Source organism: Phacochoerus africanus, chromosome 9, assembly GCF_016906955.1.
Source record: "Phacochoerus africanus isolate WHEZ1 chromosome 9, ROS_Pafr_v1, whole genome shotgun sequence".
NCBI lineage: Eukaryota > Metazoa > Chordata > Mammalia > Artiodactyla > Suidae > Phacochoerus > Phacochoerus africanus.
The window spans coordinates 127,806,169-127,833,213 of NC_062552.1; the positions used below are offsets into that span (position 1 = coordinate 127,806,169).

The 27,045-nt window shown below is 65.8% G+C and overlaps 2 protein-coding genes across 7 annotated transcripts in view; one reads left to right on the top strand and one right to left on the bottom strand.

The window, feature by feature from the left end:
• Window positions 1-661: 661 nt before the first annotated feature.
• The window catches only part of BRF1 (BRF1 RNA polymerase III transcription initiation factor subunit), a 52,260-nt gene continuing 25,876 nt past the window's right edge, over window positions 662-27,045 (bottom strand). The window contains exons 4-18 of one of the 5 annotated variants that reach the window (XM_047797335.1): window positions 22,968-22,999; window positions 20,729-20,801; window positions 13,335-13,484; window positions 12,103-12,196; window positions 11,327-11,453; window positions 10,862-10,901; window positions 10,679-10,771; window positions 7,611-7,880; window positions 6,391-6,449; window positions 5,818-5,899; window positions 5,670-5,725; window positions 5,048-5,304; window positions 2,610-2,661; window positions 2,040-2,211; window positions 662-1,794 (exon numbers count right to left, since the gene is read on the bottom strand). In XM_047797335.1, the coding sequence (XP_047653291.1) occupies window positions 1,757-1,794; window positions 2,040-2,211; window positions 2,610-2,661; window positions 5,048-5,304; window positions 5,670-5,725; window positions 5,818-5,899; window positions 6,391-6,449; window positions 7,611-7,880; window positions 10,679-10,771; window positions 10,862-10,901; window positions 11,327-11,453; window positions 12,103-12,196; window positions 13,335-13,484; window positions 20,729-20,801; window positions 22,968-22,999 (1,595 nt within the window). In that variant the 3' untranslated portion in view covers window positions 662-1,756. Of the gene's footprint in view, window positions 1,795-2,039; window positions 2,212-2,609; window positions 2,662-5,047; window positions 5,305-5,669; window positions 5,726-5,817; window positions 5,900-6,390; window positions 6,453-7,610; window positions 7,881-10,678; window positions 10,772-10,861; window positions 10,902-11,326; window positions 11,454-12,102; window positions 12,197-13,334; window positions 13,485-14,974; window positions 15,076-17,341; window positions 17,365-20,728; window positions 20,802-22,967; window positions 23,000-27,045 lie in introns of those variants that run through there. The other 4 variants (XM_047797334.1, XM_047797336.1, XM_047797339.1 and 1 more) reach the window with 4 other exon arrangements.
• On the top strand, window positions 17,277-19,648 carry BTBD6 (BTB domain containing 6). 2 transcript variants are annotated; one of them, XM_047797340.1, is made up of 4 exons: window positions 17,277-17,671; window positions 17,769-17,859; window positions 17,976-18,094; window positions 18,227-19,648. In XM_047797340.1, the coding sequence occupies exons 1-4, from the start codon at window positions 17,292-17,294 to the stop codon at window positions 19,257-19,259; spliced, it is 1,623 nt and encodes a 540-aa protein (XP_047653296.1). In that variant the 5' UTR covers window positions 17,277-17,291; the 3' UTR covers window positions 19,260-19,648. The 2 variants fall into 2 exon arrangements, with proteins under 2 accessions (XP_047653296.1, XP_047653297.1); XM_047797341.1 differs by lacking the exon at window positions 17,769-17,859 and having other exon boundaries at window positions 17,545-17,671.

A 27,045-nucleotide genomic window follows, 5' to 3' on the forward strand; every position in this document is an offset into this window, starting at 1 on the left:
TGTGGCCAGAGTGCAGAGGCAGCCCCAGTAGTCCTGGGGCTTGGCTCCTACCTCCGCCCCATCCCCCGCTGGGTACCACCTGCGCCCAGACCTCCCTGCGGCAGCCCCCTCTGCCTCTCAGACCCCTTTCCCAGTGTGACAATCCCTCTGTCCCTAGGGTGGGGAAAGCACAGCTGGATTCCCATACCACCTCTGGGCCTGAGCCCTGCCCATTACCCTGGGCACCCGTCCCCCACCCACTCAGGGACCTGCCTGCACCTTACTGGGCTGGGCAGCACCGTCCCCTCTGCAAAGCTCTGGGGCAGTGGTGCCTGCAGGACAGCCCCCCACGCCTCCACCCAGAGCCCCTTCCGTCCCGGCTGCCTAGTGCGAGCATCCAGACAGGGCTCCCTCTTGAAAGGCAGCCTCGCACAGCTGGGCGACAAGGCCACTCCACCAGCCACAGGCCCACCTCCCCCTGGAGGTTCCCCAAGCACCCCCAGCCCACAAGGGCCCGGGCCCAGGGACATGCTGCAGGTGGATGTGGCTGAGGAGGCCAGGAGAGGTGGTTCCCCGTCGTGCACCAAGCAACGCCCCCCCCCCCCCGGCCCCCGCCTCAGGCCGCCTCCTCCCGGGAGGCCACGAAGCCAGACAGAGAATCACAGACCACAGACGCAGGGGGTTTCTGCTCAAGTAACAATCTGTTTGACCAAACCAACCTTCCGCTCCAGCTTTCCGGGGCTCCTGGGTCCAGGCTGAGGGGCAGAGCCACAGACCTCAAAACCCCACCCCACCCCCGCCCGCCAACGCTGGTGCACTCTGGGAGGGGGTTGCCCACCCCAGGAGACGGGGGCGGGGGCTGGGCCCCAGGAAGACAGTGGGGCGAGGCTATGCCATCATAAGGGTGGGCGGCCGAGGCTGGGGCCTCGAAGGACAGAGCGTCCGCCCCCCCCTCCCTGGACACCTCCAGGCAGCGCCGCCCAAGCCGAGGCCAGATGGCCCCGGGCCCTCCGATGATGAGGCCCAGCCCGGGCAGCTCGGGGCGGGCAGGAACCGTCCAGAGCAGGGCTGCCAAGCCCGAGGATCCTCTGCCCACCACCCCGTGTAGGATGGCACGCTGGCTCGCGCATAGCTCTCTGGCCCAGGCCGGCCACGCAGGCCACCCAGGGCCACCGTGCACGTGCCTGCTGAGGGATGCTGGACTGACTCGATTCAGCGGCTGCCGGGCTGGAGCCAGGCAGCCTCTGGGCTCCTGGTATCGACCCACGTGGTCTCCGGGCCCAGACAGCGGCAGGGGGCACAAGGGCCTGGCCGGGAACTCCAGCTGGAGACACGGGACCAGTTCTGGACCAGCAAAAGGAGGGCTGCTGGCAAAATGCTTCTCAGACAGCGGGGGGCGGGCAGGGCAGCCAGCCCCACGCACGAGGACGAGCGGCCAGGCCGCCCGGTGCTCGTTCTCTCGCGGAGACAGGACGGCGCCTCCGGCAAGGCTTCCTGGGCTGTGAGACCCACGTCTGTTTGACCAGGCGCACGGACACCGGTCCCGGCCCTTGCTGGGCGGAAACACGCCTTACGTGACTCAAATCGTGGTCGCATCGGCAAGGGCCACGGCGGCCACGTGTGGCTGCGGACAAAGCTGCAGGGCAGCACCCAGCTTGTCACCAAGAGTCCGGCGCTCTCCCCGATGAGCCCTGGCCCCAGAGGCCCTGCCTGGTCCCGCGTGAGACACCCGCGGGGGGTGCCCGGCACCAGGACACAGCGGCGGCGAGGGCCCGTCTCAGTAGTTGTCGTCGTCGTCGCCGTCACAGCCGTAGTCTGCAGAGCGCCAGGAGGGTCAGGCCTTGGGGGCGCGGCCCCACCGCCGGGATGGGGATGGCCCGGGGGCCCTTCCCTTCTGCGGGCGGGCAGCCCTCCCAGCAAGCCCAGAGCCCACGGCCTTCACGGCCAGCTCCCTCCAGCGCCCTCGGCCCTCCCTTCCTGAGACGGCAAGAGCCCCCCGCATGCGAGCGGTCCGCCCCGGCCCCGGCCCCGGCCCCGGCCCACGCGAGCAGGGCCCTCACCGCTGCCGCCCATCATCTGCAGGGCGCTGACGCAGGGCTCGGCGTCCTCCTCGTCGGCGTCCTCCTCGTCGGCGTCCTCCTCGGGGTGGTACGACACAGGCCCGCTCTCCACCACCACCGCCGTGGGCCTGGCGGGCTCAGCTGCCAGGGAGCGAGGACCTGGTGGCGAGGCCTGTGGGCGAGCGGCGAGCTGGGGACCCCTCCAGCCCCCTGGGGGCAGTGCTGCGGGCCGTGAGGCACCATGGGGACCCTTCCCACCTTTCAAGAGCCGTCGGTGAGGACCCCCTGAGCCCCGCAGCCTCCCCCCGACCCCACCCTTGGAAAGCCCCCCTCCTGCCGAGGCCCCGCGGACGGAGCTGGCAGCTGCCCTGGGACCCCTCAGGGAGCACCCTTCCCTGCTTCGCCCTTTGGCCCCCGGGGCAGACCAGGACCCTGACCGGGCTGGACCCCAGACCTGGGCCTCTCTTCCCGCGAGGACACCGGGGGGCTCTGGCTGGTGCACACTGGCACCCTGGGGGCAGGGGCTCCCCCCAACAGGGCCCCCCGGCCAGCTGGGTCCACACAACACACCTCTCCAACGGCCGCCTTCTTAGCCGCCTGCGTGGACACCATCGGCCTCAGCCTACAAGAGAGCACAGCACGGCGGCCTCAGCCAGGCCGCACCGCCAGCCAAGAGGACGTGGGCGCCGTCCTGAGGCCCGTGCTCCAGCCAAAGGGCAGGACGGCGCGTGCTCTGAGCTTCTGGTCACACCACCCTGCCGTCACGGTCCCTTCCCTCCACGGTCCTTGCCCCGCCCAAGGCTGGGCAGGGGACACATGTGCCCAACAGACACGGCAGAGCCGAGGTCCCCCCCAGCCCCCAGCCCAGGTGAGCACTGCACCCAAGGCGGGGCGGGCACAGTGCCAGGAGCGGGGGGGTCACCAGAAGAAGTCGGAAATGCAGACTCTCGTATAAAAGCTTCTTTTTACATGATGGTAACAAAAATCAAATTACTTAAGCCACTACACAGGCCGATAGGTCTTTCCGGACAGAACCGCTGCCTGCCTGTCAACATCTGACGAAGGATAAAACATGAAAATCGGAATTCCCACTGCGGCTCGGCCGAAATGAATCTGCCTGTTTCCCATGAGGAGGCAGGTTTGATCCCTGGCCTCACTCAGTCGGTTAAGGATCCGGCGTTGCTGGCCTCTGTAGACCACAGCTGTGGCTGGGATCCGGCGTTGCCGTGGCTGTGGTGCAGGCTCGCAGCTGCAGGTCCGATTCAATTCCATCCCTGGCCTAGGAACCTCTGTGTACCCCACATGCCGGCCCTGGGTAGGGAGCACCGCGGAGAGGAGGGGGGAAGAGGGGGAGGAGGGGGAAGGAGGAGGGGAGGGGAGAGAGGAGGGGGGAGGGGGGAGAAGGGGAAGAGGAGGGGGGGAGGGGGGGAGAGGCGCGTCCCAAGACCCAAGCCTGCCCCGCCCCTCCAGCCTGAGAGCCTGGGCTGCCCCCCACCCCCAGCAGCCGCTTCTCACAGCACCGCTTCCAGGGGCCTGCCCTCTCCTGCTCAGACCCTGTTCCAACCTCCAACAGGAGGGACACCTGACAGCAGGGGTGGGACCTCAGCAGCAGGTGGCGCAGGGCTCGGGGGAGACCCGCGCTGGCGGGGTTGGGCGGGCGGCCTGGAGGGAGGAGAGGGCCGACGCAGCGGTGCCAGCAGTCTGCAGGCAGGCCTGAGAAGAACCTCCCATGGCTCTCCCGGTCGGTCCCCACCTGCTACCTGGGGAAACCTGAGCTCGGAGCCACAGGGGACAATGATCTGAGGCCCAGCAGAGAAGGCCAGGGTCCCCAGAACCCAGGAGGCGGGCGGGCAACTGCCACGGCGCGCCCCGCTGAGGGCTGGCACGGCGGCCAGTGGAGCGGGGTGAGGGGGTCACAGGCCCTGCTGGTACAAGAGCACCTGGCAGTCGTCCACATATCCTGCAAGCGGCCCACGGAACATGCTCCACCCCCGGCCCCCGGCCCTGGAGGACGTGGCTGCCGCACAGCTCCTGCAGATCAGGTCAGGACGGCAAACGCCACGCCCGCGAGGGCACCGCCACACGGCGAGACAGGGCTCACCCACATACTTTTCAGCGACACAGGCGGGCAGGGCCGGGGCTCTGGGAGGGCAGCCCCCAGCCCGTGCACGGGGAGCAGACACCAAGCACTGCTGCCCACACGGCAGACGAGGCCCCACGAGCCACAGCTCGGGGTGCACCCACGCTCCACCACGCCAGAGGCCAGGCTGGGCTGGAGGGAGAAGGCTCGGGTGCCCTGGCTACCTGCCACAGCCCTAGAGGACAGGCAGTGACCACACTATGCCCACAGAGCGAGGAGGCAGGCTGGGGGGGGCGCTGCCTAGGAAGGGGGGCAGACGCCCCCCCCCCCAGTGCCCACTCCTGTGCCTGTCATCAGAGGGGACACGGGGACACTGGCAGACAAGCCAACCAGGTCCTTGGGATAGGACTGGGCTGACCAGCCGCCTGGGGGGGGTTGCAGGCTGTAATGGGCACCTGAGCATGCGGGGGCTTGGGGACCTGAGAGGAAGGAGCGGGGTAGGCGAGCTACAGAAAAAAATGCCGCAAAAATCGCGAAAAATGATTACTTCCACCCGAGAGCAGCAGACCCTCCAACCAGAACGTCTTCACGTCTCGGGCGAATTGTGGCTAGAAAACCACAGCGGGCCGGGGCTGGGGCCGGGGCCGGGCAGGGCAGCCCCCGAGCGCCGGGCACTGCCCCTCCCCGGGGTGACCCGTGAGTCCCCAGCCCCAGCAGTGCTCCCAGGAGCCAGGCTCTAGCTGGGGGCTGCCCGGCCCCAGCCCCAGCCCCGCAGGATGGTGGGTCTGCCGGGTGACGGGGACCCCTCCCTGGAGAAGAGACCCCTGGGACGGAGAATGGGCCAGGCCCAGAACAGACCTCACGCCCAGGCCCCCATCCAGGGCAGCGGGGGGCCACGCAGGGGAGAGGTGAAGGCCCCGCACGGTACCTCTTCCCCACGCTGGTCACCAGGCCGGCCCTGCTCCTGCTGGCGGGCCTCTTCCTCCGGGACAGCTTCTTGGCGCCGGCCCTCTCCTGGGGCCCGGCGTCCCCCCGGGGCTGGCCGCCGCCGCCCTTGCTGTCCAGGTCACGGAGCACGCTGTAGTTGATCTTGCTGGAGATCTTCTTCTGCTCCAGCATCTTCTCGATGGCTTCCCCAGCTGTGCTGGCTTGGATCGGCTCCCGCCGCTTGCAGGACTTCTTGGGCTGGAGGGAAACACCAAAGTCGCATTCCTGTGGGCCCCATGCTGTGACCCTGCCAGGTACCGCCGAGGACGTGGGCGCTGGGCCAGGCAAGCCCGGGAACGGGAGGGTTCGAGCAACCTGTGTCGACTGGCGAGCCCCACCCTCCATGGAGTAGGGCGCTCGGGCAGCCCCCGCCACGGGCAGGAGGCAGGTGCGGGGCGTGTGGTCAGGCCAGCGCTGGAGCGGGGGAGTTGCAACCTGGCCACAGCCCCCTACGCAGACCCGTCCCTGCTGGGCCTCACGCAGGCCTTCCCAGGTCACGGGGCCGGGAGGGGTCCTGCGGGCGGGCGGGCGCTCGCAGGTCCTGGGCAGAGGCTGGGGCCTACCTTGTGCTCCTTGTAGACGCCCAGCTCTCTCTCCTTCGCTATTCTCGCCTCTTTCTCTGAAAGGCCAAGGAGCGGGGTCAGCACGGCTGGCGCCCCCGGGCAGGGGTGGTCGAGGGGCTCGGGTCCGGGCGCCTGGGCGGGCGCTTACCCCGCTGCTCCCGCAGGTACTCCGCGTTCTCGCGCATCCACAGCTCGGCCTTCACGCGGGTTTCCGCCTCATTCAGGATGTACTGGAGCAGAGCACAGCATCCCATGGAGGGCATGCTCGGGTCCCAGCCACAAACCTGCTCCCCTCCACACACACTGGTCGGGAAGCAGGCCTCCGACCCACGAGGGGACCCGCATGAGACCTGGCCGAGGGCTCGGCATCACCCGGCCTTTCCAGGCCAGCCCGGGGGGGCGGCACCCGTGAACCACGCCCATGCCCATGCCCCCGCCACCACCCTGGGCAGCTGCAGGCTCCACGGGCACAGGCACCTGGTCAGTCAGAGTGCAGGGCCCAGGCCCAAGGAGACGAGTGGCGACTTGGGGAAAGGCTTCCTGCGTGCCAGGGGACGGCACTGCCGGGCACACTGCTGCCCGGGGGCCAGGGCTCTGGGACGCGCAGACATGGCCCGCGCCCCGCAGGGGGGGCCAAGGCCAGGTGCAGGGACAGCGGGTACAGGGGGCCCCGACGGCCCCCACCCAGCGCTGGGAGGGCCAGAGAGCACGCGGCGCTCACTCTGTCGATCTCCAGGTCGTCGATCCCGCTGAGATCCAGCTCGCCGTCTGCAGAAGGGTCTTCTGGAGGAAAGCACAGCCTGTGGTTCAGGGTCAACACCCAGCTGGCCACCTCGGGACTGGGCAGTGGCCAAGGGCTTCCACTACCTACAGGGGAGCCGCCCCGCCTCGCACGCTGCTACGCGTGGAGCTTTTCCGATCAACAAGCCCGGGAGAGGGGCCACGGGAGCTCCGGGTGCCCAGGCTCAGGACACCCCAAACCCGTCGGCCAGCAGCCTCCTGCCACAGCAGGCCCAAGAGCACGACCTGCCCCAAGGTGGGACTGGTCCTCCTGTTGCTGCCCCTCATCCACCCTGCTGAGTCCCGGCGACTCCGGCCCAGCGCTGTGCGCCGTGAGCCCGGCCGTGGCCAAGGCCCTAGAAGCGCTCGCTGTGGCTCTGAGGCCTGCCCCACGCCCACACCCTCGGCTCCAGCCAGAGGGGGCCTCTGTCTGCTCGGGGTCACCGAGCCCCCAGCCGCCTCGGGCATCTACACAGCTGCCCTCCGGCCCCAGGTCCCACTCAAAGAGCAGCCCCTTTGTGGTGCAGCCTGCCACACCTCGCTGTCCCTCTCCCCCGGTCGACCCCGCCCCTGGGGCAGGTGCACGAGTGCCCATCACCAGGCTGGGCCGACAGGGCACATCGCCTTCGCAGCGGCTCCTGGCACCCAGAGGGCCTGCCCTCGCGGTGCAGTGCGATGGAGCCCTGCGCGCCCTCCTCCGGGTGCCTCCCCCCAAGGGGAGGAGCAGCTGCCCCCGTCAGGGGTCTGTGTCTGCGGGCACCGGAGCCCAGCAAGTGATGCCCGAGCAACCAGTGGGGCTGGTGCCTTTAGCACTGCCAGGGTAGACGGAGGTGGAGGGACAGGCAGGGGACGCCAGGCGGTCCCCGTGGCCCCACTGTGACATGTGGCGGCTATGACTTCTTAGCCGAGATTTGCAGGAGCTCTCTACACGGACGCCTCCCAAGGTGCGAGGGGCAGGAAGGAGCCTGCAGTCCCAACCCAACCCAACGGGGGTCCTAGAGATGGGACACGCCTGCTGGCACTCGGGGGTCAGCACGGCTGGGGGCACTGGCTGCTCACACAGCCCCGCAGTGGGGCTGGCAGTGTCCCTTCCCAGCACCCCCTCAGAAGCAGTGCCTCTACTCCCACAGGCAGGGCAACCCCCAGCCCCCGGGGACTCACTGGGGTCCTGGCTCTGGGAGGAGATGCACTCGCGGATGGAGTCTGAGATGCCCAGGCTGGCTGCTGTGGGCAGAGGGCCGAGCAGGGACTCCAGGGCGGGGGGTCTGACGCCCCCCTCGGGGCCTCCTGCTGCCTCTGAGCTGCCAGGAATGCCACTGCCAAGGAGCTCCTGGTAAAAGTCCTTGTTCAGGTGGCTGGCGGCGGCCTCCAGCTCCTCGTCCTCGGCGTCCTCCTCACCAAACGGGCTGGACGTGCCATCCTCAGCGGAGCCTGGGGACACAATTCCACACGCCGCCTGTTAACCAGGCGGGAAGCAGGGCGCCAGCTTGGTGCACAGCAGCACCCCCAGCGGCTGCAAGGGCACGTGTTCCCAAAGACACGTCTGCCCCCAGAGGGCGTCCGACATGCAGCCGTGAGCGGGCCTCGGCCCGCACCTCGCACTTGATGCAGAAGTTACTCAGAGGGGATCAAATGTACCAGCTGCAAGTGCCAGCGTCTCAGAGGAAGGACAAGGAGGGCTGGGACTCTGGTTAGACGGGCACTTCCGAAGGGACACTAAAAGCAGAGTCCAGAAAGCACTGGTGCATCGAATTCTGCAGAAGGTGTGAACTCCGCCTTTGAAAGACACCGTGAAGAGAACAAGACCGCCCAGGATTTACCCAGAGACCCACGTCTGATAAACACTCATCTCCGGGACACGTACACCACCTGCAACGTCCCGCAGGGACGGATGGAACGTGGGACGTGGAGGGCACAGTAGCGCGTCCCTGGGTCGTGATGGGCACACAAAGGCCACAAGGAGCGGCCACTCCCACCTCTGCAAACAGTCAGTGCCAGGGGTGTGGCACGGCAGACGCCACACTCCCAACACGACCCCGCCGGAACCCAGTGGGTAGCTTCTCACAGACCTAAACGCACCAGTGTTTACATGCGACAGCCCAAGGCCAAAAGGGACTCCAAGGCCCTCGTCCCAGGGCTGGGGATAGGCGTGGACCCCCGCACCGCAGAGGGTGACGCTGAGTAGACAGTTCACTGCAACCCGCTGGGGGCACTGGGGAGGAGCAGGGCACACGCACACCTCCTCATGCCGTACAAGCCCTTTCTCACGGTGGGCACACCCCCGTCCATGTGCCTGGCTCCCTCACGTCCTCCAGCCCCTCCACCGGGCCCACCCCTGGCCACGCGCGGGTGCATGCCACACCCCCAGAGGAAGGACGGCCGCTGCGTCTCCTCACCAGGTGGGTGTCTGCCACAGGGCTGGGGCTCCCAGACTGGCTCAGGCGGCGGTGGGTCAGCTCAGCCCAGACCGCAGGAGCGCCGCCGGCAGCAGAAACGAGGCTGGTGGGCACGACCAGCCACTGTCCAGGAGACAGAGGCCGGGGGCGGGGGGGGGGGAGGTCAGGCCAAGGAGACCCTGGGACCCAAACGCACACTCGCCAAGGTCTGGAGAAGGCCACGCAGAAAGGCACATCAGCAGAGGAAGGGGGCCGCCGCCGCCACGCAGAGGGACAGTGGGACCCGCGGCCGCATGGCTGAGGGAGGCCGGCCGCTGCGGCAGCGGACGCGCGGATCCACGGAGGGCGCCGCAAACAGGCCAGTCACCGCCGGAAAACGGCGACCACCCCTGCGGGTGAGAGGATGGCGAACCCGGCCGACGTGGGGGGCGGGCGCCCAGCCCAGGGGGCCAGAGTGGGGCATCCAGCCGACGACCCGGCCACCAACAGCAGAGGGCGCGAGCAGGGACAGCAACGCTCGCGGTCCCACGGCGGGATCGCGGAGCTGAACGTGGCAGGCAGAGACCAGAGCCCCTGCGTCCCGATGCCAACCTCCCTCCCTCAACCCTCAGCATCTGAGAAAGACCCCGTGAGACGGCGGGGCAGCGGACAGGACCCGACCCAGGACAGCGGCCCTGCAGCAGCACAGCGGTCGGCGGGGCCCGGGGGCTGAGAACACGGAGGAGGCTGCCGGGAGGGCGGCAGCAGAGGCAGAGGCAGCGAACCGACCCGCAGGCGGAGAGGAGGGAACGAGGGACAGCAGGCGAGGCCGTGAGATGCGACCGCGGGAGCGCCTGGCGCTCTGGGGTCGGGCCTCGACACCATCACGGCTGCGGCCTGCGTTCGATCCCTGGTCTGGGGACGGAGGTCTCGCGTCAAGCCGCTGCAGGCCACAGCCAAAGAAAAAGGTACAACTCGGCTCGGTTCTGGGCCTGGATGGGACTCACCGTCCGGCCAAGCGGAGCCCCCGGGACCAAGGCAGGCTGGACGCGGGCGCCCGTGAAAACAACGGGTTGAGTCTCCCGACCCGGAAGCGCCGTGTCCTCTCCGCAGCCCCGCGGCATCGCAGGCAGCACCGAGGCCTCGTGGGGGAGCCTGGCGACGCGCCCGCTGTCACCCCCAAGACTCAGCTTGGTCTCAGCGGGAGACGAGGGGCTCCATGGGTGTGAAGGCCGTGACAGCCGCCGGCCGCCCAGGACCCGACACGCTCCAGAGACGAACCGAGAGGCTCTCAACGTGGCGCCGGGGCCCCGAACATGAGCACACAAAGGCAGCACCTCGGAGCCGGGACCTTCCACGGACACAGCAGGTGAAGAGGAAGGCGGCGCGGCCGGGACCCAGGGCACCGCGGGTGGCTTCGGACTTGGAGAAAACCCAGCGGAGGGAGGAGGGCGCGACCCTCTCCAGCTCAGGGCGGGCACGGGTGCCGGAGAACAAGCAGGGTGGCTGCAGAGCCCAGGGAGGGGACCCTGAGGCTGCGCCCCCTCCAGACCGAAGAACCGACAGAACCAACGTCCACTCGGCAGCCGGTCCTGGGTGGCCTGAGAGAGACGGCGGGTGGAGGGCACGATGGGGGCAGTGCCCCAAGCCAGAGGGAAGGCCACATGGGGGGATGAAAGCCAGGCACACAAGGACCTGGCCAAGAGCACTCCTGCGGCCTGGTGAGGCCCTGCAGGGCAGCAGGCGGCTGCTGAGGACGAGTGAAGCCCTGCGGCGCCTGAGACGGCTGGCGCCCGGCACGGCGCGGGGAGGCCCGGGCGTGGGGAGGTGAACCCACCAGGCGGGGCGACTCACCATCTTTGGTCAGGCTGGCAAGGGCTCCCTTTGCCTTTGGCCGGCTGTTTTCCAGCTCGATCTCAATCGCGTCCTGGTAGCTGGATATTTCCCCTGGAGCAGTTAAATCAGAAGCAGAGAGTCGGCAGGAGATCCACTCCTGGAACGACCCGACGCGCCTGCACAGGAAGATCAGCTGGTTACCTTCCACCTCCTCCAGCTGCTTCGACAGGACTCGTTCAAGCTGAAAAGAAGAGGACGGGCCACTGAGCAACCAGGCGTGAAAGCAGGTGCTCGCGGGCCTCTCGGCCCTGAGAGCTGCCTGGCATGGAGCGCCCTGCAGGACAGGGCTGCTCCCCGGGGCTGACCAGCGGCATGCGTCCAGGCACTGGGAGACGGAGCTGAGGCCGCCCCCACCTGTGACGACAGGCCACAGGCTTCAGTGCCTGGCACAGGCTGACAACAGGGCCCTGCGGGCGGGCAGCTTCCCTGAGACTCCGCGCCAGAGGCCCTGGAGGGGCGGGGCACCCTCCCAGCTGATGACGGGCTGGGGCCCGGTCTGGCCTGTGTCCAGTGTGGCCTACCCCAGCGCCCCCCAGCTCAGCACCCATCCCGCAAGCTCCGCGTGGACACAGACCCTCGGCCAGCCGGGCCTGCGGGTGGGCTCACCTCTTTCATCCGCAGCTTGCGCTGCCCGGCCGTGTACGAGGGGGGGTCACACTCCTCCTCCAGGTCGATCTTCATAAACTCATCCACGGTCAGCTGACTGGTGGGGGTGTCCTCAAACTCCGTGAGCCTGAGACAGACACGGGGACCCGGCACGCGGTGTGTCCTGTGTGGTGGCCACAGGCCTAGGGGCTGTCTGGCAGCTTCTCAATCCCTCCTCCATCCACCAGAAGCTCGGGTCCCCGGGAGAAGAGGGCACAGCACCCAGGTGGCTCCCCCTGGTAGACCCAGAGGGGTCCCTAGAGGAGTGAGGCCCAACAGGCAGGGCTTCCGGGCTGCAGCGAGCCCGGCCATGGCCAATCCTTGACAACGTGGCCTCTTGGCTGCACCCCACACGCTCTTCCAAACATCTAAGGGAAGAGCTTTGAAAGAGAACCAAGAGTCTTCACTCAGCAAGATCAAGTCCTGCCCCTGAGAACAGCCACAGGACGTGGCCTCAGGGGGGAAAGCAGCCCCAAGCGCCCCAGGCTCCTGGTGAATACGTGCAACCACCCCGTGAACACGGCACCCCGAAGCGGGAGCTCACCGGCCGCCCCACTGCAGGGGCCCTCTGTCTGAGCCTGTCTTTCCCCTGGAGAGCGGTCGCTCAGGCCGCACCGACCAGGGGACGGGCAAGGCCACGGCCAGTGCCCGTTTCCTGCCGGGTGAGCTGCAGGTCCACCGCACGGGGCTGGAGGAAGGGCCACCCGGAGACCAGCCGCGAGGCAGGAGGCACCCACCTCTTGCGCAGCGTGGACTCGCACACCTTGACCACGCCGATGACCTCTTTGACAGTCCTCCGGAAATCGTGCATCCTGGCCGCGACCAGAAGCGCTGGGGAGGAGAGCAACGAGGAGCCAGGGCGGCCCCGCTGGAACCAGGGCCCGGGTCCCTGGGGGACACCGCCCCCTCCCCGCTGTGGGTGGTGCTGCTGAGTCCGCACGCCCGCCAGGGCACCTGAGCGCCACAGGCTGCTGGGCACGCTGTCACCCAGTCATGTTAAAAACACAAAAAATAGGAGTTCCCGTCGTGGCGCAGTGGTTAACGAATCCGACTAGGAACCATAAGGTTGCGGGTTCGGTCCCTGCCCTTGCTCAGTGGGTTAAGGGTCCGGCATTGCCGTGAGCTGTGGGGTAGGTCGCAGACGCGGCTCGGATCCCGCGTTACTGTGGCTCTGGTGTAGGCCAGTGGCTACAGCTCCGATTCGACCCCTAGTCTGGGAACCTCGATATGCCGCGGGAGCAGCCCAAAAAAATAGCAAAAGGACAAAAACAAAAAACAAACAAACAAAAAAAAAACACAAAAAATATTGCATCGCACGTTCCTTTTTGAAGTGCGAGAAAAATTAAAGGTACATTTTTTTTGAGGACTTCACGTAACCCTGCAGAACGAGGAAACTTGAAGGTGACCCGTACAGGAAACTCTGGCTGGTGAAGGGCAAGCCTGGCGCCGGGGAGGGAAGGAGCGAGGCTGGCATGCTCCACGGGGTGACCGCCACCTGCTGGAGCCGAGAGCAGGCCCGGAATCCAGGCTGCAAGCTTGGGAAATCAGGCGCGGAGGTGGAAACGCATCCCGGCCTGCTGACCCTGCCGGCCGCCGGCTGTCCGGGAAGGAGTGGACTGGACCTTGTGGTGCTGGGCAAGGGTCCTCCTGGGGAGGGGTCCAGGAACAGCACCAGCCTGAAAGGCCGGGGTGCTGTCTGCAGCGCTGGGGCCGGACTGGCCACACGGCTGTGCCCCAGGAGTCAATGGACGGTCAACACAGGAAGCCTGTGGTCACCTTGGCCTCTGAGGGTCCTGGTCCTGCCCCGAGACTGCGGAGGCCGAGAGCAAGTGGGAGGAAGTCCTGGCAGGCTGTTAGGCCTGGGCAAGGGAGTCTGGAGGTGCCCTGGACCCCCAGCTGCCGGCTCGGCTGCCGAAAGCCCCAGCAGGCTGGCAGCGTCCCGGCCAGCGCGACCCCACGGTCGCCCTACCTGCCCCGCAGAGGCCCGAGGGGCGCCGGCCCGTGTGCATCCAGTCCCTCTTCATCCTCTGCAGCAGCCTCAGGGCCGTCATGGACACCTCGTGGTTCTTGTCGCCAAACTCCAGCAGGTGGGCGAAGCGGGGGATGTACAGGCAGGGGTCTGCGGAAGACACCACCTCAGTGCAGCCACGCGCAGAGGGCCCACGCCGCACGCGCACTCCAGACTGACTGCCCCCGAAACGGGCCCCTGCGGACACGAGCTCCCCCCACCCCAGAAGCCTCGGCTCCCGGGCCCTCCTCTCTGATAGGAGCCTCCCTCCTGGACATGCAGAGCGCACAGCACACGCTCCTACAGACGCACACAGGGAGCCTGCTGGCATCACCTGGGTCACCTGGCACTCCGCGGATGACCAGCGAGGCCGAGCGCAGCGCGCGCGCATTTCCTCTCGCGAACCGCCAGCTCCCACCTCCTGCCCCGCCTACGGGCGCACACACGCGCCTCTTTGCAGGAAGGCTGCCTGGCTCAGGGGGGGCCCGCTGCGCCCACACACGCGCCCCCCGCCTCCTGCCCGGCCCTCCCTCACGTGGCCCCGGGCCTCACGGAGTGGGCGGACACCACCAAGGGGTGGACGGACCGCCACTGACTGTCAGGGCCGCCCGAGGCGAGAGAAGGGAGCGCCCAGGGTTTGATGGCACAGACTACTGGCACAAGGACCCCTTCTGGACAGAGTCCTCAGGCGGCCGCGCTCAAGACAGGCTGGGCCGGGCCCGGGGACGAGGCTCCCGCAGAGGAGGCGCTGCCTGGAAGCAGGCTGCTGAGGGGGAAGGGGGCCGGTAGGAAAGACCCTGTGAGACCCCAAACAGCTGCAGAAGCAAGTGCAAGAGACCCCGGCTGCTTTCCAGCACCTTCCCTCTGGGCGCCAGCCTGGCCACGTCCGGCCGCCCTGCTTCTCCAGGAGCATTCAGGACGGGGCTCTGGGCCCTGGAAACCCCGAAAGGTCCTACAGGCACCCCTTCCATCCCCTGCCAGCCTTGGTTCACAGGAAGGACCCAGAGAGGGTTCCTGAGGCCACAGAGACTGCGGCTGCTGGACGCAGCCTGGTCCCCCAGGGACCCTGGACTCGAGCGGGCCCTCCTCCCCACCAGCTGACCGAGGAGGCCGGGCAAAAGGAAGCTGTGCCTCCTGGCTGTGCCACTGCCCCAGGATCCCAACAGCCCGTCGGCAGCCCACCCAACCGCGAAGACCAACACAGGGAAAAACCTCATGGAAAACGGAGTCAGGAAGCCCTGAAGGGGCTCCTGCGCACGCCAGGGCTTCCCGGGCAGGAAGGACGAGGAGGAAGGGAGCTCTCCCCCCCCCCCTCCCCCCCGGCCTGGCCCGGCCCGGCCGCGACACCCCCACTGCCCAGACGCTCACTTCCCTCCAAAGGAAACCTGAGAACCTTCCAGGCGGCTCCTCCCTCCTCCCCCTGCCCGGTGCACTGGGCCCCCTGGAGTCGGCCACTCCCCTGCCAGGCCTGCCAGGCGCAAACCTGCAGATGCGGGGAATACGGCAAGAATTAGGGCACGAAGTGTTGGAAACAAATGTCCACACTTGGTATAAAACCTTAGCAGGTTTCCAACTCACTTCTCCCAACATGACGGACTGACCTGGGGGAGAAAAGCGAATGGGGAAGCGGGAAGCAAACGACTCATCGGCACAGGCTCGATGGCTCGATGTAACGCGTGCTTTAAAATCGGCGTCCTGCGAAAGTAATCACTGCCTTCCAAGGTCTGTGAGGCCGCTGTGAAAGCTGACCATGTGTTAACATAACAAAGGAAGAGACCCCCCCCACCTCTCAGAGAGCAAAACACCACCGCACGCGCCTTTGACCTCAAATGCAAGAAAACTAAAACCGAGCAGGAAAGAGACACGCAATTCCCTCACCTCCAAGCAAATTACCAGGACGTTAAAGAACAACTCTTCAGGTAACTCGATAGCCTTAAACGCTTGATTAAGGAAGAAATAACACACGAAGTAGCTGAATAAAAAGCTAAGGCTGACAAAGTGAGAATTGGGGCTGCACCTGCGGCTTACGGAGGTTCCCAGGCTAGGGGGGCGAACTGGAGCTTCGGCTGCCATCCTGCACCACAGCCATGGCCACGTCAGAGCTGAGCCACATCTGTGACCCGCTGCCACAACCTAGCATGACACTGGATCCTTAACCCACTGAGCGAGGCCAGGGATTGAACCCATGTACTCACGGACACTATGTCCAGTTCTTGACCCACTGAGCCACATGGCAACTCCCAAAGCAAAATATTTAAAATAGGGAGGAAAGAGTAAAAAGGAAAACTAAGTATATAAATAAATTACTTTCACGAGGCAAAGAATTTTAACAGATTAAACCCCAATGAGCCTATCTACAGAACAGAAACAGACTCACGAACATGGAGGGACAGACTTGGGGCTGCCAAGGGGAGAGCGAGGGAACGGGATGGACGGGGAGTTTGTGGCTAAGAGACGCAAACCCTGGCACTGGAGTGGATAAGCAATGAGGTCCTGCTGTGCAGCACAGGGAACTAGATCCAACCTCTTGTGACAGAATATGATAGAACATTTCAAGTCAACTACACATTAGTTTTAAAAAATCTAAAAATGCAAGAACAGTGTGATGCTGATACAAAGACAAACCCAGAGACCACCGAAACAGAAGAGAGCTCAGAAACACACCCACACCTACACGGCCACATGACCTCTGAAAAAGGTGCCAAGACCACCCAAGAGGGACAGGGCAAGGCCTCGACAAACGGTGCTGGGAACACTGGACACCCACGTGCCAGAGAAACAAGACCGATCCTCATCTCACATGGCCCCCCCCCCACATACACACACACACTAACTCCCAATGAATTAAAGACCTAACCACGAGACAGGAAGCGGTGAAGCCCTGAAAGAAACGAAGGGCTACAGCGTGACCTTGGAATGTGCCGTGATTCCCTGAATGGGACACCAAGTGCACAGACAACAAAAGCTAGCACAGGCCTTCCTGCCCTGGCTCAGCGGAAATGAATCCAGCTGGTACCCACGAGGATGCGGGTTCGATCCCTGGCCTTGCTCAGTGGGTTAGGGATCCCGTGTTGCCGTGAGCTGTGGTGTAGGCGGCAGACGCAGCTCCAATCCCCTTTGCTGTAGCTGTGGTGCAGGCTGGCAGCTGTGGCTCAGGTTCCACCCCTAGCCTGGGAACTTTCAAATGCCACACGTGTAGCCCCAAAGAGGAAAAAGAAAAAAAATAGGCAAACGGGACTATGTCAAAGTTAAAACCTGTGAAGCAAAGGAAACAACCAATATAGCAGAAGATGCAACTGACAAAATGAGAGAATGTATTTGCAAATCATACATCTGCTAAGACCTTAACCTCCCGAAAACGCAGAGAACGCCTAAATCTCGATAAGGACAAAAGCCGATTCCAACGTGGGCAAAGTGGTTGACGAGACGTTTCTCCAGGGACATAAAAATGACCCACAAACACCTGACTCGGCTCCACACCCCTGACCATCAGTGAGACAGCATCGGACCGGTTCGGGGAGCCAGAGAGGGACCCAGGGTGGGTGAGGCCCAGGGACCCCTCCCCTGACCGCGCCCCCGCCCCCGCCCAGAACAGCCCCCCACCAACCCGCTCGGTGCCCACGCGGGCTGCCGGCTCCGCGCCCCCCCCCTGCCGCAACTCCGCCGGCGGGGCGGGGCCAGGCCGGGCCGGGCTTGGGAGCGGGGCCGCGCGCGCGCGCGCACGCCGGCCGCGCGGGGCGGGGCGACAGGCGCGCACGTCGGCCGCGCGGGGCGGGGCCGGGCCGTGACGCGCGGGCGGCGCGGTGGTGCGGGTGCGGGCGAGCTGGAGGTTCAGGCCGGCGGGCGGGGCGGCCCGAGGGAGCCGCGCCCGCCGCCCCCGGCAGGCCGCCACCGCGCGCCCCCGGCCGCCGCGGCCCCATGCTGCTGCCCCTGGCCTGCCTGCACGGCCGGGTGGCGCAGTGCCTCACCGCGCTCCTGGTGCTCGCAGAGCCGCCACCCAGGCCCCGCCGCGTCGCGAGGGTGCACGGCGCGCGGCCCCCGCGCGCGGAGGCCGCCCTGCCCGCGAAGATGGCCGCGGAGCTCTACGCGCCCGCCGGCGCCGCGGCCGCCACCGCCACCGCCACGGACATCGCCAACAGCAACGCCGCCGCCGCCACCGCCGCCGCCGCGGGCAGGAAGGGCCGGCCCAGCGCCCCCCTGCCCGCCCCGCCTCCGCCTGCGCCCGAGCCGCCCGCGCCGGACAACAACAACTTGGAGAGCCCGAACTGGCAGTCCTTCCATCCGACCCTGCGCGAGAGGTGAGGCCGCGCCCGCCCCGCCCCGGCCCTGCCCGCGCCCCCGCCCCGCGCCGCGCCGCGCCCCCAGCCCCGAGCCGTGTGCCTCTGCCCTTTGCAGGAACGCGCTGATGTTCAACAACGAGCTCATGGCCGACGTGCACTTCGTCGTGGGGCCCCCGGGCGCGGCCCGCAGGGTGCCTGCCCACAAGGTTGGTAGAGGCTCGGCCCTTTGAGCTCCCAGAGGCGGCCGGTCCTCTAGCCCGGGCGTGGCAGCCGCCGGGGGCGCGCAGGGCCCCGGGCTCAGGGCGCGCTCTCTCGTCCACAGTACGTGCTGGCCGTGGGGAGCTCTGTCTTCTATGCCATGTTTTACGGGGACCTGGCCGAAGTCAAGTCCGAGATCCACATTCCTGACGTGGAGCCCGCGGCCTTTCTGATCCTGCTGAAGTAAGCCGGCTCAGCTCGAGGGGGAGGCCTGAGGTCCACGAGGCCCCGGGGGCGGGCGGGCTCCCCTCCCAGACCCGGGTGCCGGGCGGCGTGTCCCTCGCAGCCTGTGACCTGGCGCCGCCTCCGGCCTAGGTACATGTACAGCGACGAGATCGACCTGGAAGCCGACACGGTGCTGGCCACTCTCTACGCCGCCAAGAAGTACATTGTGCCCGCGTTGGCCAAAGCCTGTGTCAACTTTCTGGAGACGAGCCTGGAAGCCAAAAACGCCTGCGTGCTGCTGTCCCAGAGCCGGCTGTTCGAGGAGCCCGAGCTGACCCAGCGCTGCTGGGAGGTCATCGACGCGCAGGCCGAGATGGCCCTCAGGTCGGAGGGCTTCTGCGAAATCGACTGGCAGACGCTGGAGATCATCGTGATGCGGGAGGCGCTCAACGCCAAGGAGGCCGTGGTCTTCGAGGCGGTGCTGAGCTGGGCCGAGGCCGAGTGCAAGAGGCAGGGCCTGCCCGCCACCCCCCGCAACAAGAGGCACGTCTTGGGGCCGGCCCTGTACCTGGTCCGGATTCCGACCATGACCCTGGAGGAGTTCGCCAACGGCGCCGCCCAGTCGGACATCCTGACGCTGGAGGAGACCCACAACATCTTCCTGTGGTACACGGCGGCCAACAAGCCCCTCCTCGAGTTCCCCCTGACCAAGAGGAAAGGCCTGGCCCCCCAGAGGTGCCACCGCTTCCAGTCCTCTGCCTACCGCAGCAACCAGTGGCGCTACCGGGGGCGCTGCGACAGCATCCAGTTTGCCGTGGACAGGAGGGTGTTCATCGCGGGGCTGGGCCTGTACGGCTCCAGCTCGGGGAAGGCCGAGTACAGCGTGAAGATCGAGCTCAAGCGCCTGGGGGTGGTCCTGGCGCAGAACCTGACCAAGTTCGTCTCCGACGGCTCCAGCAGCACCTTCCCCGTCTGGTTCGAGCACCCCGTGCAGGTGGAGCAGGACACCTTCTACACGGCCAGCGCCGTCCTGGACGGCAGCGAGCTCAGCTACTTCGGGCAGGAGGGCATGACGGAGGTGCAGTGCGGGAAGGTGGCCTTCCAGTTCCAGTGCTCCTCGGACAGCACCAACGGCACGGGGGTGCAGGGCGGGCAGATCCCCGAGCTCATCTTCTACGCCTGAGGCGCCGTGCCGCTTGCGGCCGCCTCGCCGCCGCCTGACGGCCCCGCGCCCGGGCCTCTCGGGAGCCGCTGTGGCCGAAGGCGTGACACAGACCCGCTCCTACGTGGCCGGAGCCTGGGTCTCTGGATTCTGGCCGCTGAGCCCGCTGGCATCTCCTGTACGCTGGGGTGCACGTCTCAGGTGGAGGGCAGGTTTGGGGGGCACGAGGCAGGCCCAGTTCCCTCCCAGTGGCGCCTGTTTTGAGGGCTCTGCCACCCCTCCCAGCCTCTTGGATTCTCCTCTAGGTGGTTCTAGGCTTCGGATCCTCTCTTCAAATCCAAAGTGGAAACATCACTTAAAGTACGTCAGCTATTTAAGTGGATTTTCATAATAAAGTTTTAACAAAATGAGAGGCACACGCAGCTAGCGACCGTGAGTCTCGAAGCGGGGCGCCCGCCGTCTCCCAGGACTGACACACACAGAGGACACCTCGGCCCTGACGGCGCTTAGCGGGGAGTCCCCAGAGGCCCACCTGTTCGCGAACGCGTCCTAAACTATCCCTAGCCGCTTGAAGTCCTCCGGTGGGGGTGGGGGTGGGGGTTCTCTGCCAGGGGGGGCCCCAGCCCCTGGGAACAAACGCAGCTCAGGCTCACCGGCTCCTGCATGGGCGGGCTGCCCGTCCTCAGGCCGCAAACGCCTCGGCAGTGGCTGTTTCGGGGAAGCCTCAGCGTGTGCCCCAGAGGGAGGCCCTGTGGCCCTCAGCGCGGGGCTGCAGCCCCTTGGGAGCAGACCACCCCAGCCAGTGTCTCCCTGCCGCTCTCCTGCTGGCTGTGTCTTCTCGCATCCCCCAGTGCCGTGGGTGTTCTGGGACTGCACCCCACCCACCCCCCCGGGCCCCACATCCTGCCTCCTTAGCGTGCAGAGACAGGCTTCTAGACAACAGGCGGGGGAGGGGGCAGCCCCTCCGGGCAGACCCAGCTCCAGTCATGGCCAGTCTGTGGGGCACCGCGCTGCCAGGGGTACCCTTCCAGGTGTCCCTGCTTCCCTCCCTCTACACCTGCCTCCGACCACCGGCATGCTGGTCCTAAACCAGAGGCAGCCCCCATGGCAGTTCCGCTGTGGCGCAGCAACAATGAATCCGACCAGTAACTGTGACGATGCGGGTTCGACCCCTGGCGTTGCTCAATGGGTTTTGCCGTGAGCTGTGGTGTAGGTCCCAGATGTGGTTCAGATCTGGTGTGGCTGTGGCTGTGGCCGGCAGCGGTAGCTCCGATTGGACCCCTAGCCTGGGAACCTCCATATGCCACAGGTACGGCCCTAAAAAAAAAAAAAAAGAAAGAAAGAAAAAGGAAAAAAAAGAAAGAACCCCCATGCTGCTGGGCTCCTGGCCCCTCTCAGGGGCCTTTCTTACCTGGCGGGGGGGGGGGTCCTTGCCCTCGCACTTGCCTCCCCCACCCCCGAGCGCTGGGTGCCAGCGTGCCCTGCGGTACCTATGGCCGGCGCGTTGATGCACAGCTCTCTCGCCAGAAGAAGGAACGTCTTCCCCAGCACGTAAACGTTCACCTGTCGTGAAGAAACCACAGCTGAGGAAGGCGAGGCGCTGGTGGGCAGCAAGTGTGTCAGCCTTTCATCGTTCCGTCTCTGAAAGCCCCTGCCGGCCCCCAGGACCCCACAGCACAACCCAGGGCCCTCCCTGCGCCCAGGTGGCCTTTTTAGACTCCACCGCGACCTTGGCAACACGTGAACCTGCTGCGAAGGAAAACTGCCAGGCCTGCAGGCTCTGCCGCCCACCACTCTCCCGCTCGTTCTTCGGGGCTCCCTGGGGGTCCTCGTCTGTGTCCTCGGGGGTCTCTGCAGACCTCACCACCCGCCATGGCTCCCAGCGCGGGTCTCTCCCGCGGAGCCCACCCGACCCGCGTCCCTCCAGCAGGGCATGGGCTGAGCAGCGGGTGCAGACCCCCGGCGCCCCTGAGCCCGGGGCTTGGCCAGACACTGTCCTAAGAGCCTGCCCGAGGGCTGGGCAGCCTGTGGGGCGGCGGCTACGGAGCGGGGTTTGGTGACAGGCTCTCAAGGAACCGTCCAGCACTGGTGGGAAGACGGGTTGGCCTGCAGAGCCGGTTGAAGACCGAGCTCTCACCTCAGGCCCGAGCTGTGGGCTCCGCCACCCCAGCCTGAGCAGGAGACGGCCCCACACCCCTCGGGCCCCGACACAACCTCTTCCCCAGCCCTGCTCATGGGACTCAGGCCTCCCTCTGAGGGGCCGTGGCCCAGGCAGCTGAGGGCCTGTGTCAGCCACACTGTAAGAGGGGACAAAGGGGCCTCCTGCCTCGGTGTGTGTGGTCCCGCCCAGCTCCAGCCAAAGGGGGTGTTTGCGTCCGTGCCACCTGGAGGAAGCCTAACCTTGCTGTGCGTGTGTGAGCGGGGATGAAGCCAGCCCTGAGCCCGGCCCGCCCGCCAACCCTGTCCAAGCGGCCAGCCCCGGGCAGGGAAGCGAGCCCCCAAGGGATGCTCGCCCAAGAGGCACACTCCACACCCACCGTCCAGTGGAGAAACACCTGCCCTGTGAGTGCCCGGCCTGTCCCAGCCCCAGGAAGACAGTGCCAGAGGGCAGGGACGTGTCAAGGCCAGTGTGAGGCCGGGCAGGGGGGACAGCTGCCGTGTCACCCCACACGCTCCCAGTGCCCAGGCTGGGCTCTGCCAAGGCCCAGGGGGCCAGACGCACCCCCCTCCCCCCGAAGTGTTAAAAGTCCGAAGCAAAGTCTGGGCGGTCTCGCCAGCCGGCAGTGACCTGCCCCTGGGCTCTGGCCATTCCCAGGGGCTCCAGGACTCCTGTCACCCTCTCCCGCCTCAAGCAGCTGCTTCCCACGTCCCAGGGTATGAAGCAGGAAACTCCTGGAAGTTCCCGAGCACTTCGGCTCCAGCCTTCGCTCCTGTCTGTCCTGGGAAGTCAACAGGACAGAAGCCAGGCCGAGTGGCCTTGCTCACCAAGCACAGCACACGGGGGGCTGGATTTTCATGATTCCAAGGGATTATTTTTAGCCTGACCCCAGCACATTGCAGCAGGACTTCTGAGAGATGCCGTTCATAAGGACAGCTGGGAGGACAAATACAGGCGGCATCAGAGACACGGGAGTCGCCCTGCCGCCCAGCAGCACAGCGCAGGCTTGGGCGGGAGCTGCTCTCGGGGGGGGGGGGGGGGGGGGGGCGCAGAGTTCATGGGTCTCTGCGGGAGTCCCCACACTGCCGTCACCTCTGCTTTCGATGGCATTATTTTTCTTCCTGAGTCCCCACTGGTGATCACCACAGGGCCCAACCCCAGGGCCCAGGGACGGGCCTGCCCCAGCGCCACCACCAGGGACACAGGCAGAATGGCAGGGGCCCCACCCTGGTGCTGCCCCCACCCTGAGACCGTGCCCCTCGCAGGAAGCCAGTCTCTCTAGACAGAGTCTAAGTCTGAGTATCGTTTCAAATGCACACAGGTGCGGGGTGCGTCTGCTTCCTTCTTTTCTAAGTCTCCCGGCCCTGGATAAAGTTGACCTGAGGCTCTGCCCTGGTCCAGAGGCCAGGGCTGCCGGGACCACACCGTGACCCGTGTCCACTGCCTCCCCACCCGCTCCACTTGCCAGCTTCCACCGAGACCCACGCCCTGGGTGGCCTTCCCCCGTGGACCCTCCCGACTGGGGCAGGAGCACAGCCCCTGGAGAGGGTTGAGAGAGGAGGTGCGGCTACCTGGAGCAGGTCGCTGAGGTCCAGCAGCATGTCTGCGAGGGAGTCAAGGAGCAGTGCCCAGGCCCAAGGGCTCTGGTCACCTGACAACTTCCAGGAGGCAGACGCCGGCTGGAGAACTAGGTTCAGCACTGGATCCGGCCGGCAGAGGGAGGGGCCGCGTCAGGGGGGACCAGAACCTCGGGAGACGCCTGAGTCCCTACCGCGCCAAGGCCCCGCCCAGCCACCTGTCCCCAGCACTGGGTGGCCTTCTGTCCCGCAGGCCCTGCAAGTGCACGACCCCGCTTGCTGCATGCCGCAAGCACCCCTGAGCACCTACTGGGCACCGGGCAGTGTCGTCTGTCCTCACGGCTCCCGATGCTCCAGGGGCAGCGGTGGGACTCAGGCGGGGGACCTGTGCTCACGCGCAGCAGACGCCGAGTACGCCCTAAGCGATTCAGCACTTGGCCAGACACTGACATGAAAGGATAAAGCCCAAGTCACCGAGAAGGGCAGCTCATCAAACGAGGTGGAAGCAGTGTGACCCGTGGGTCTGCGAGGGCTCCGAGGAGGAACTAGGAAAGAGACCCTGAGGACGCTGACCCCGAGCCCGGGCCAAGTGTTCAGAGGGACAGCCTGGCCCAGCACAGCAAGGAGAAAGGAAGCCACGGCCCCACACGAGGCGGCGAGGCTCTCCACACGACCTCCCAGGCCCCCGAGGAGAAGCCAGCTCATCTCTCCGCCCCTGAAGGCAGGGGCTTCATCAGGGAGTGGAGACAGGTGACACCGCAGTGCAGCCCGCGGCTACTGAGAACTCTGAGAAAAAGGAGGACGGCGCCAAGGAGCCCAAGGGAGGCCACGTGCACACGCGGGCGGGGCCGCCGACACCGCGGAGGAGAGCCGGGAGCAGCCACACGAGGCCGAGGCGCTCCTCTGAGGTCCCAACCACACGACCTTGCGGAAAAGGCACAACGATGGAGAGAGAAACAGGACCCGGGGCTGCTCAAGACCGGGCGGGAGGGCGCGGCGGCGGAGCCCAGGGCCTTGCCCGCACGGCACCGCTCCGGCGCACGACGGCCTGGGTCACCTGTCAAAGCCCTGGAGCGCAGATGGCGAGCGAGCCGCGGCAGCCGTCACGTCACCACCACCCGACAGTCCCACATGGGTCCTGGGCCGTCACTGCAGCACCTGGCTCGCTGACGTGAGGGCCGCAGGGAGACTCTGCACGGTTTCGCCACAAACCTCTAACCGCCCTTAAAACGAAGTCTAGGAGTTCCAGTCGTGGCTCAGCCATTAGTTAACGAACCCGACTAGTATCCGTGAGGACGCGGGTTTGATCCCTGGTTTGCTCAGTGGGTGAAGGAGCTGGCATGGCCGTGAGCTGTGGTGTAGGTCGCAGACGCGGCTCGGATCCTGCGTGGCTGTGGCTGTGGCTGTGGCGGAGGCCAGCAGCTATAGCTCTGATTCAGCCCCTCGCCTGGGAACCTCCATGTGCCACGGGTGCAGCTCTTAAAAAAACAGGAAAAAAAGAAAAAATGAAGTCTATTTTAAAAACAACAATAATAAAGGCAGGAGCGCCTGCTGTGATGCAACGGGATCAGCAGCTCCTTGCTGCTGGGACGAGGGTTCAATCCCCGGCTCGGCACAGTGGGTTAAGGATCCCATGCTGCCACAGCTGTGGTTTCGGTTGTGCCTTTGGCTTGGATCTGATCCCTGGCCCGCGAACTCAAAATGCCTTAGAGGGAGTTCCCGTTGTGGCGCAGTGGTTAACGAATCCGACTAGGAACCATGAGGTTGTGGGTTCGGTCCCTGCCCTTGCTCAATGGGTTAACGATCCGGCGTTGCCGTGAGCTGTGGTGTAGGTTGCAGACGCGGCTCGGATCCCGCGTTGCTGTGGCTCTGGCGTAGGCCGGTGGCTACAGCTCCGATTCGACCCCTAGCCTGGGAACCTCCATATGCCGCGGGAGCGGCCCAAGAAATAGCAACAACAACAACAACAACAACAACAAAGACAAAATGCCTTAGGGCAGCCAAAAGGGAAAAAAATAAAACAAAAAATAAAATAAAGGCAAAAAAACAGACAAATGTCTTGAGCAGATGTTTCACGAAGAGAAGCAAAGAGCTCCCTTGGCAGCTATCGCAGAAAAGCAAATGACAGCGCCCAGCATGGCCGCGAGCGCTGGCAAGGCCATGCAGCGGTCGCCAGGGCACAGCCCACACGCCCCACTGGCAGGACGCACGACAGAAGGGCCTTGGAAGAGGCCTGCAGGCTCTCAGGACACCGAGCACACACCACCCTCTGACCATAAGGAGACTGCGGAAGAGCCTTCATGGGAGCCTCGCGCACAAAAGCAAAGGCCGGGAACAGCCCTGGTGTCGGTGGACAGAAGCAGCGATGCCCACCACACGCCCCAGGACGCTGAGCTCCCAGGAGAGAGCGCGCACACACAGGGCCTTCCAGAACTAGAGGGCGCCCTGGGGACCCGGGGCAAAGATGTGGGCAGTGCCCTCGAACGGGTGAGACCTGGCTGCGCAGGCGCGTGCTCATCACAACTCCCCAAACGGCACGCTTACACCGCCTCCTGCCAGTTTCACTGTACAGGGTAAGCAGGTATTGGTACTGGCCAGTTACTCATCTGTCTGCTAGAGGACTTGGGGACAGGGGACACATGTCTGCAACTCACTTCGGAATGCGCCGAAAAGAAGAGGCTGACGGCGGGCTGGCGGGTAGGCGGGCGGAGCACAGGCTGGCTGGGTGTGGACGGCAGACCCCAGGGTGGGGCGACAGTGGGCAAGCGTTCCAACTTTGCCTCATGTTTGAGAGGGTTTTGTTGTCCTTTTTAGGGCCGCACCCGTGGCCTATGGAGGTTCCCAGGCTAGGGGTTGAATCGGAGCTGTAGCCGCCGGCCTACGCCAGAGCCACAGCCTCGCCAGATACGAGCTGCGTGTGCGACCCACACCACAGCGCACAGCGACACCGGACCCTTCCTCGTGGTTCCTGGCCGGATTTGTTTCCGCTGCACCACGACGGGAACTCCACCTTTGAGATTCTTCCTAATAAAATAACCAGGGTGGGGCAGTCCCTGGTGACTCAGCCAGTCAAGGAGCATCCCCACTGCTGTGGCTCCGCGTCGCCGCTGTGGTGCAGATCCATCCCTGGCCTGGGAACTTCCACACGCCGCAAGTGTGGCCAAAAGTAAGTAAGATAAAATAACGGGGGGGGGGGGGGGGAGTGCATATTTTGAAAAGGAAGTTGGGATTCAAAGTGTAACTAAGCTGAAATGATTGCTGTCCCTGAAATGACACTGGCAGGGCACCCGGCCCTGTCCGCGGAGTGTCTGGTCAGCTCAGGGTCCTCCCTGAGCCAAAGGATCTGACTGCTGCTTCCTGAACAAGGCGCCACACTCCCCTCGTGCCCCATCCTGGCAGAGCCCACCAATGCCCTTGGGGCCCGGGGCCACAGGGTCCCCCAGCTAATGGGCATGTGGGGACCCTGTGCGGCTGGGGAAAAGCCTCCTGTCTGGCTGCTGGCCCCCAGCCGGCGTCCTTCCCCATGGTGTCCCCTTCTGCTAGGCAGCTGCTTCCAAGCTCGGCGCAGAGACCCCAGACCTCCCCGGCTGCTGGAGCGGCCTGTGTGAAGCCGATGCAGCCCGAGCGTGGTGCTCATGGCCTGGGAAACTCTGCCTCCCTCCTGTCCTTTTGGGTCCCTGCCATTTTCTGCAGGTGGCACTTCTGCTCAGGGAGCACCCGCTTGAGCGCTGCTCCTCCGAGAGACACGTCGGCTCAAAGAAGGGCAGCGGATGAAGCACCTTCAGAAGACCCGGCCCTTCCTGCCAGTGTGGCCATCAGAGTGTGCGGCTGGCTCTGGTGCCACAGGGCCCCAGCCCACGCTGTGCCACACTGACCCCGGGGCCCAGGAGACCCCCTGGCTGGCCTGCACGGTGCTTCTGGGAGAACAATCGCAGACAGGAGCCGAGTGAAACTGAGACTCATTTTCCAAAACTGGGAAAAGCTCACAGACATTCTGGGAGGACAGAACTGAGGGTTAAAGGTGAGCAGGCTCGACGCGGCTCCACCCGGCCTTGCGCAGCGCTTCCTCGGG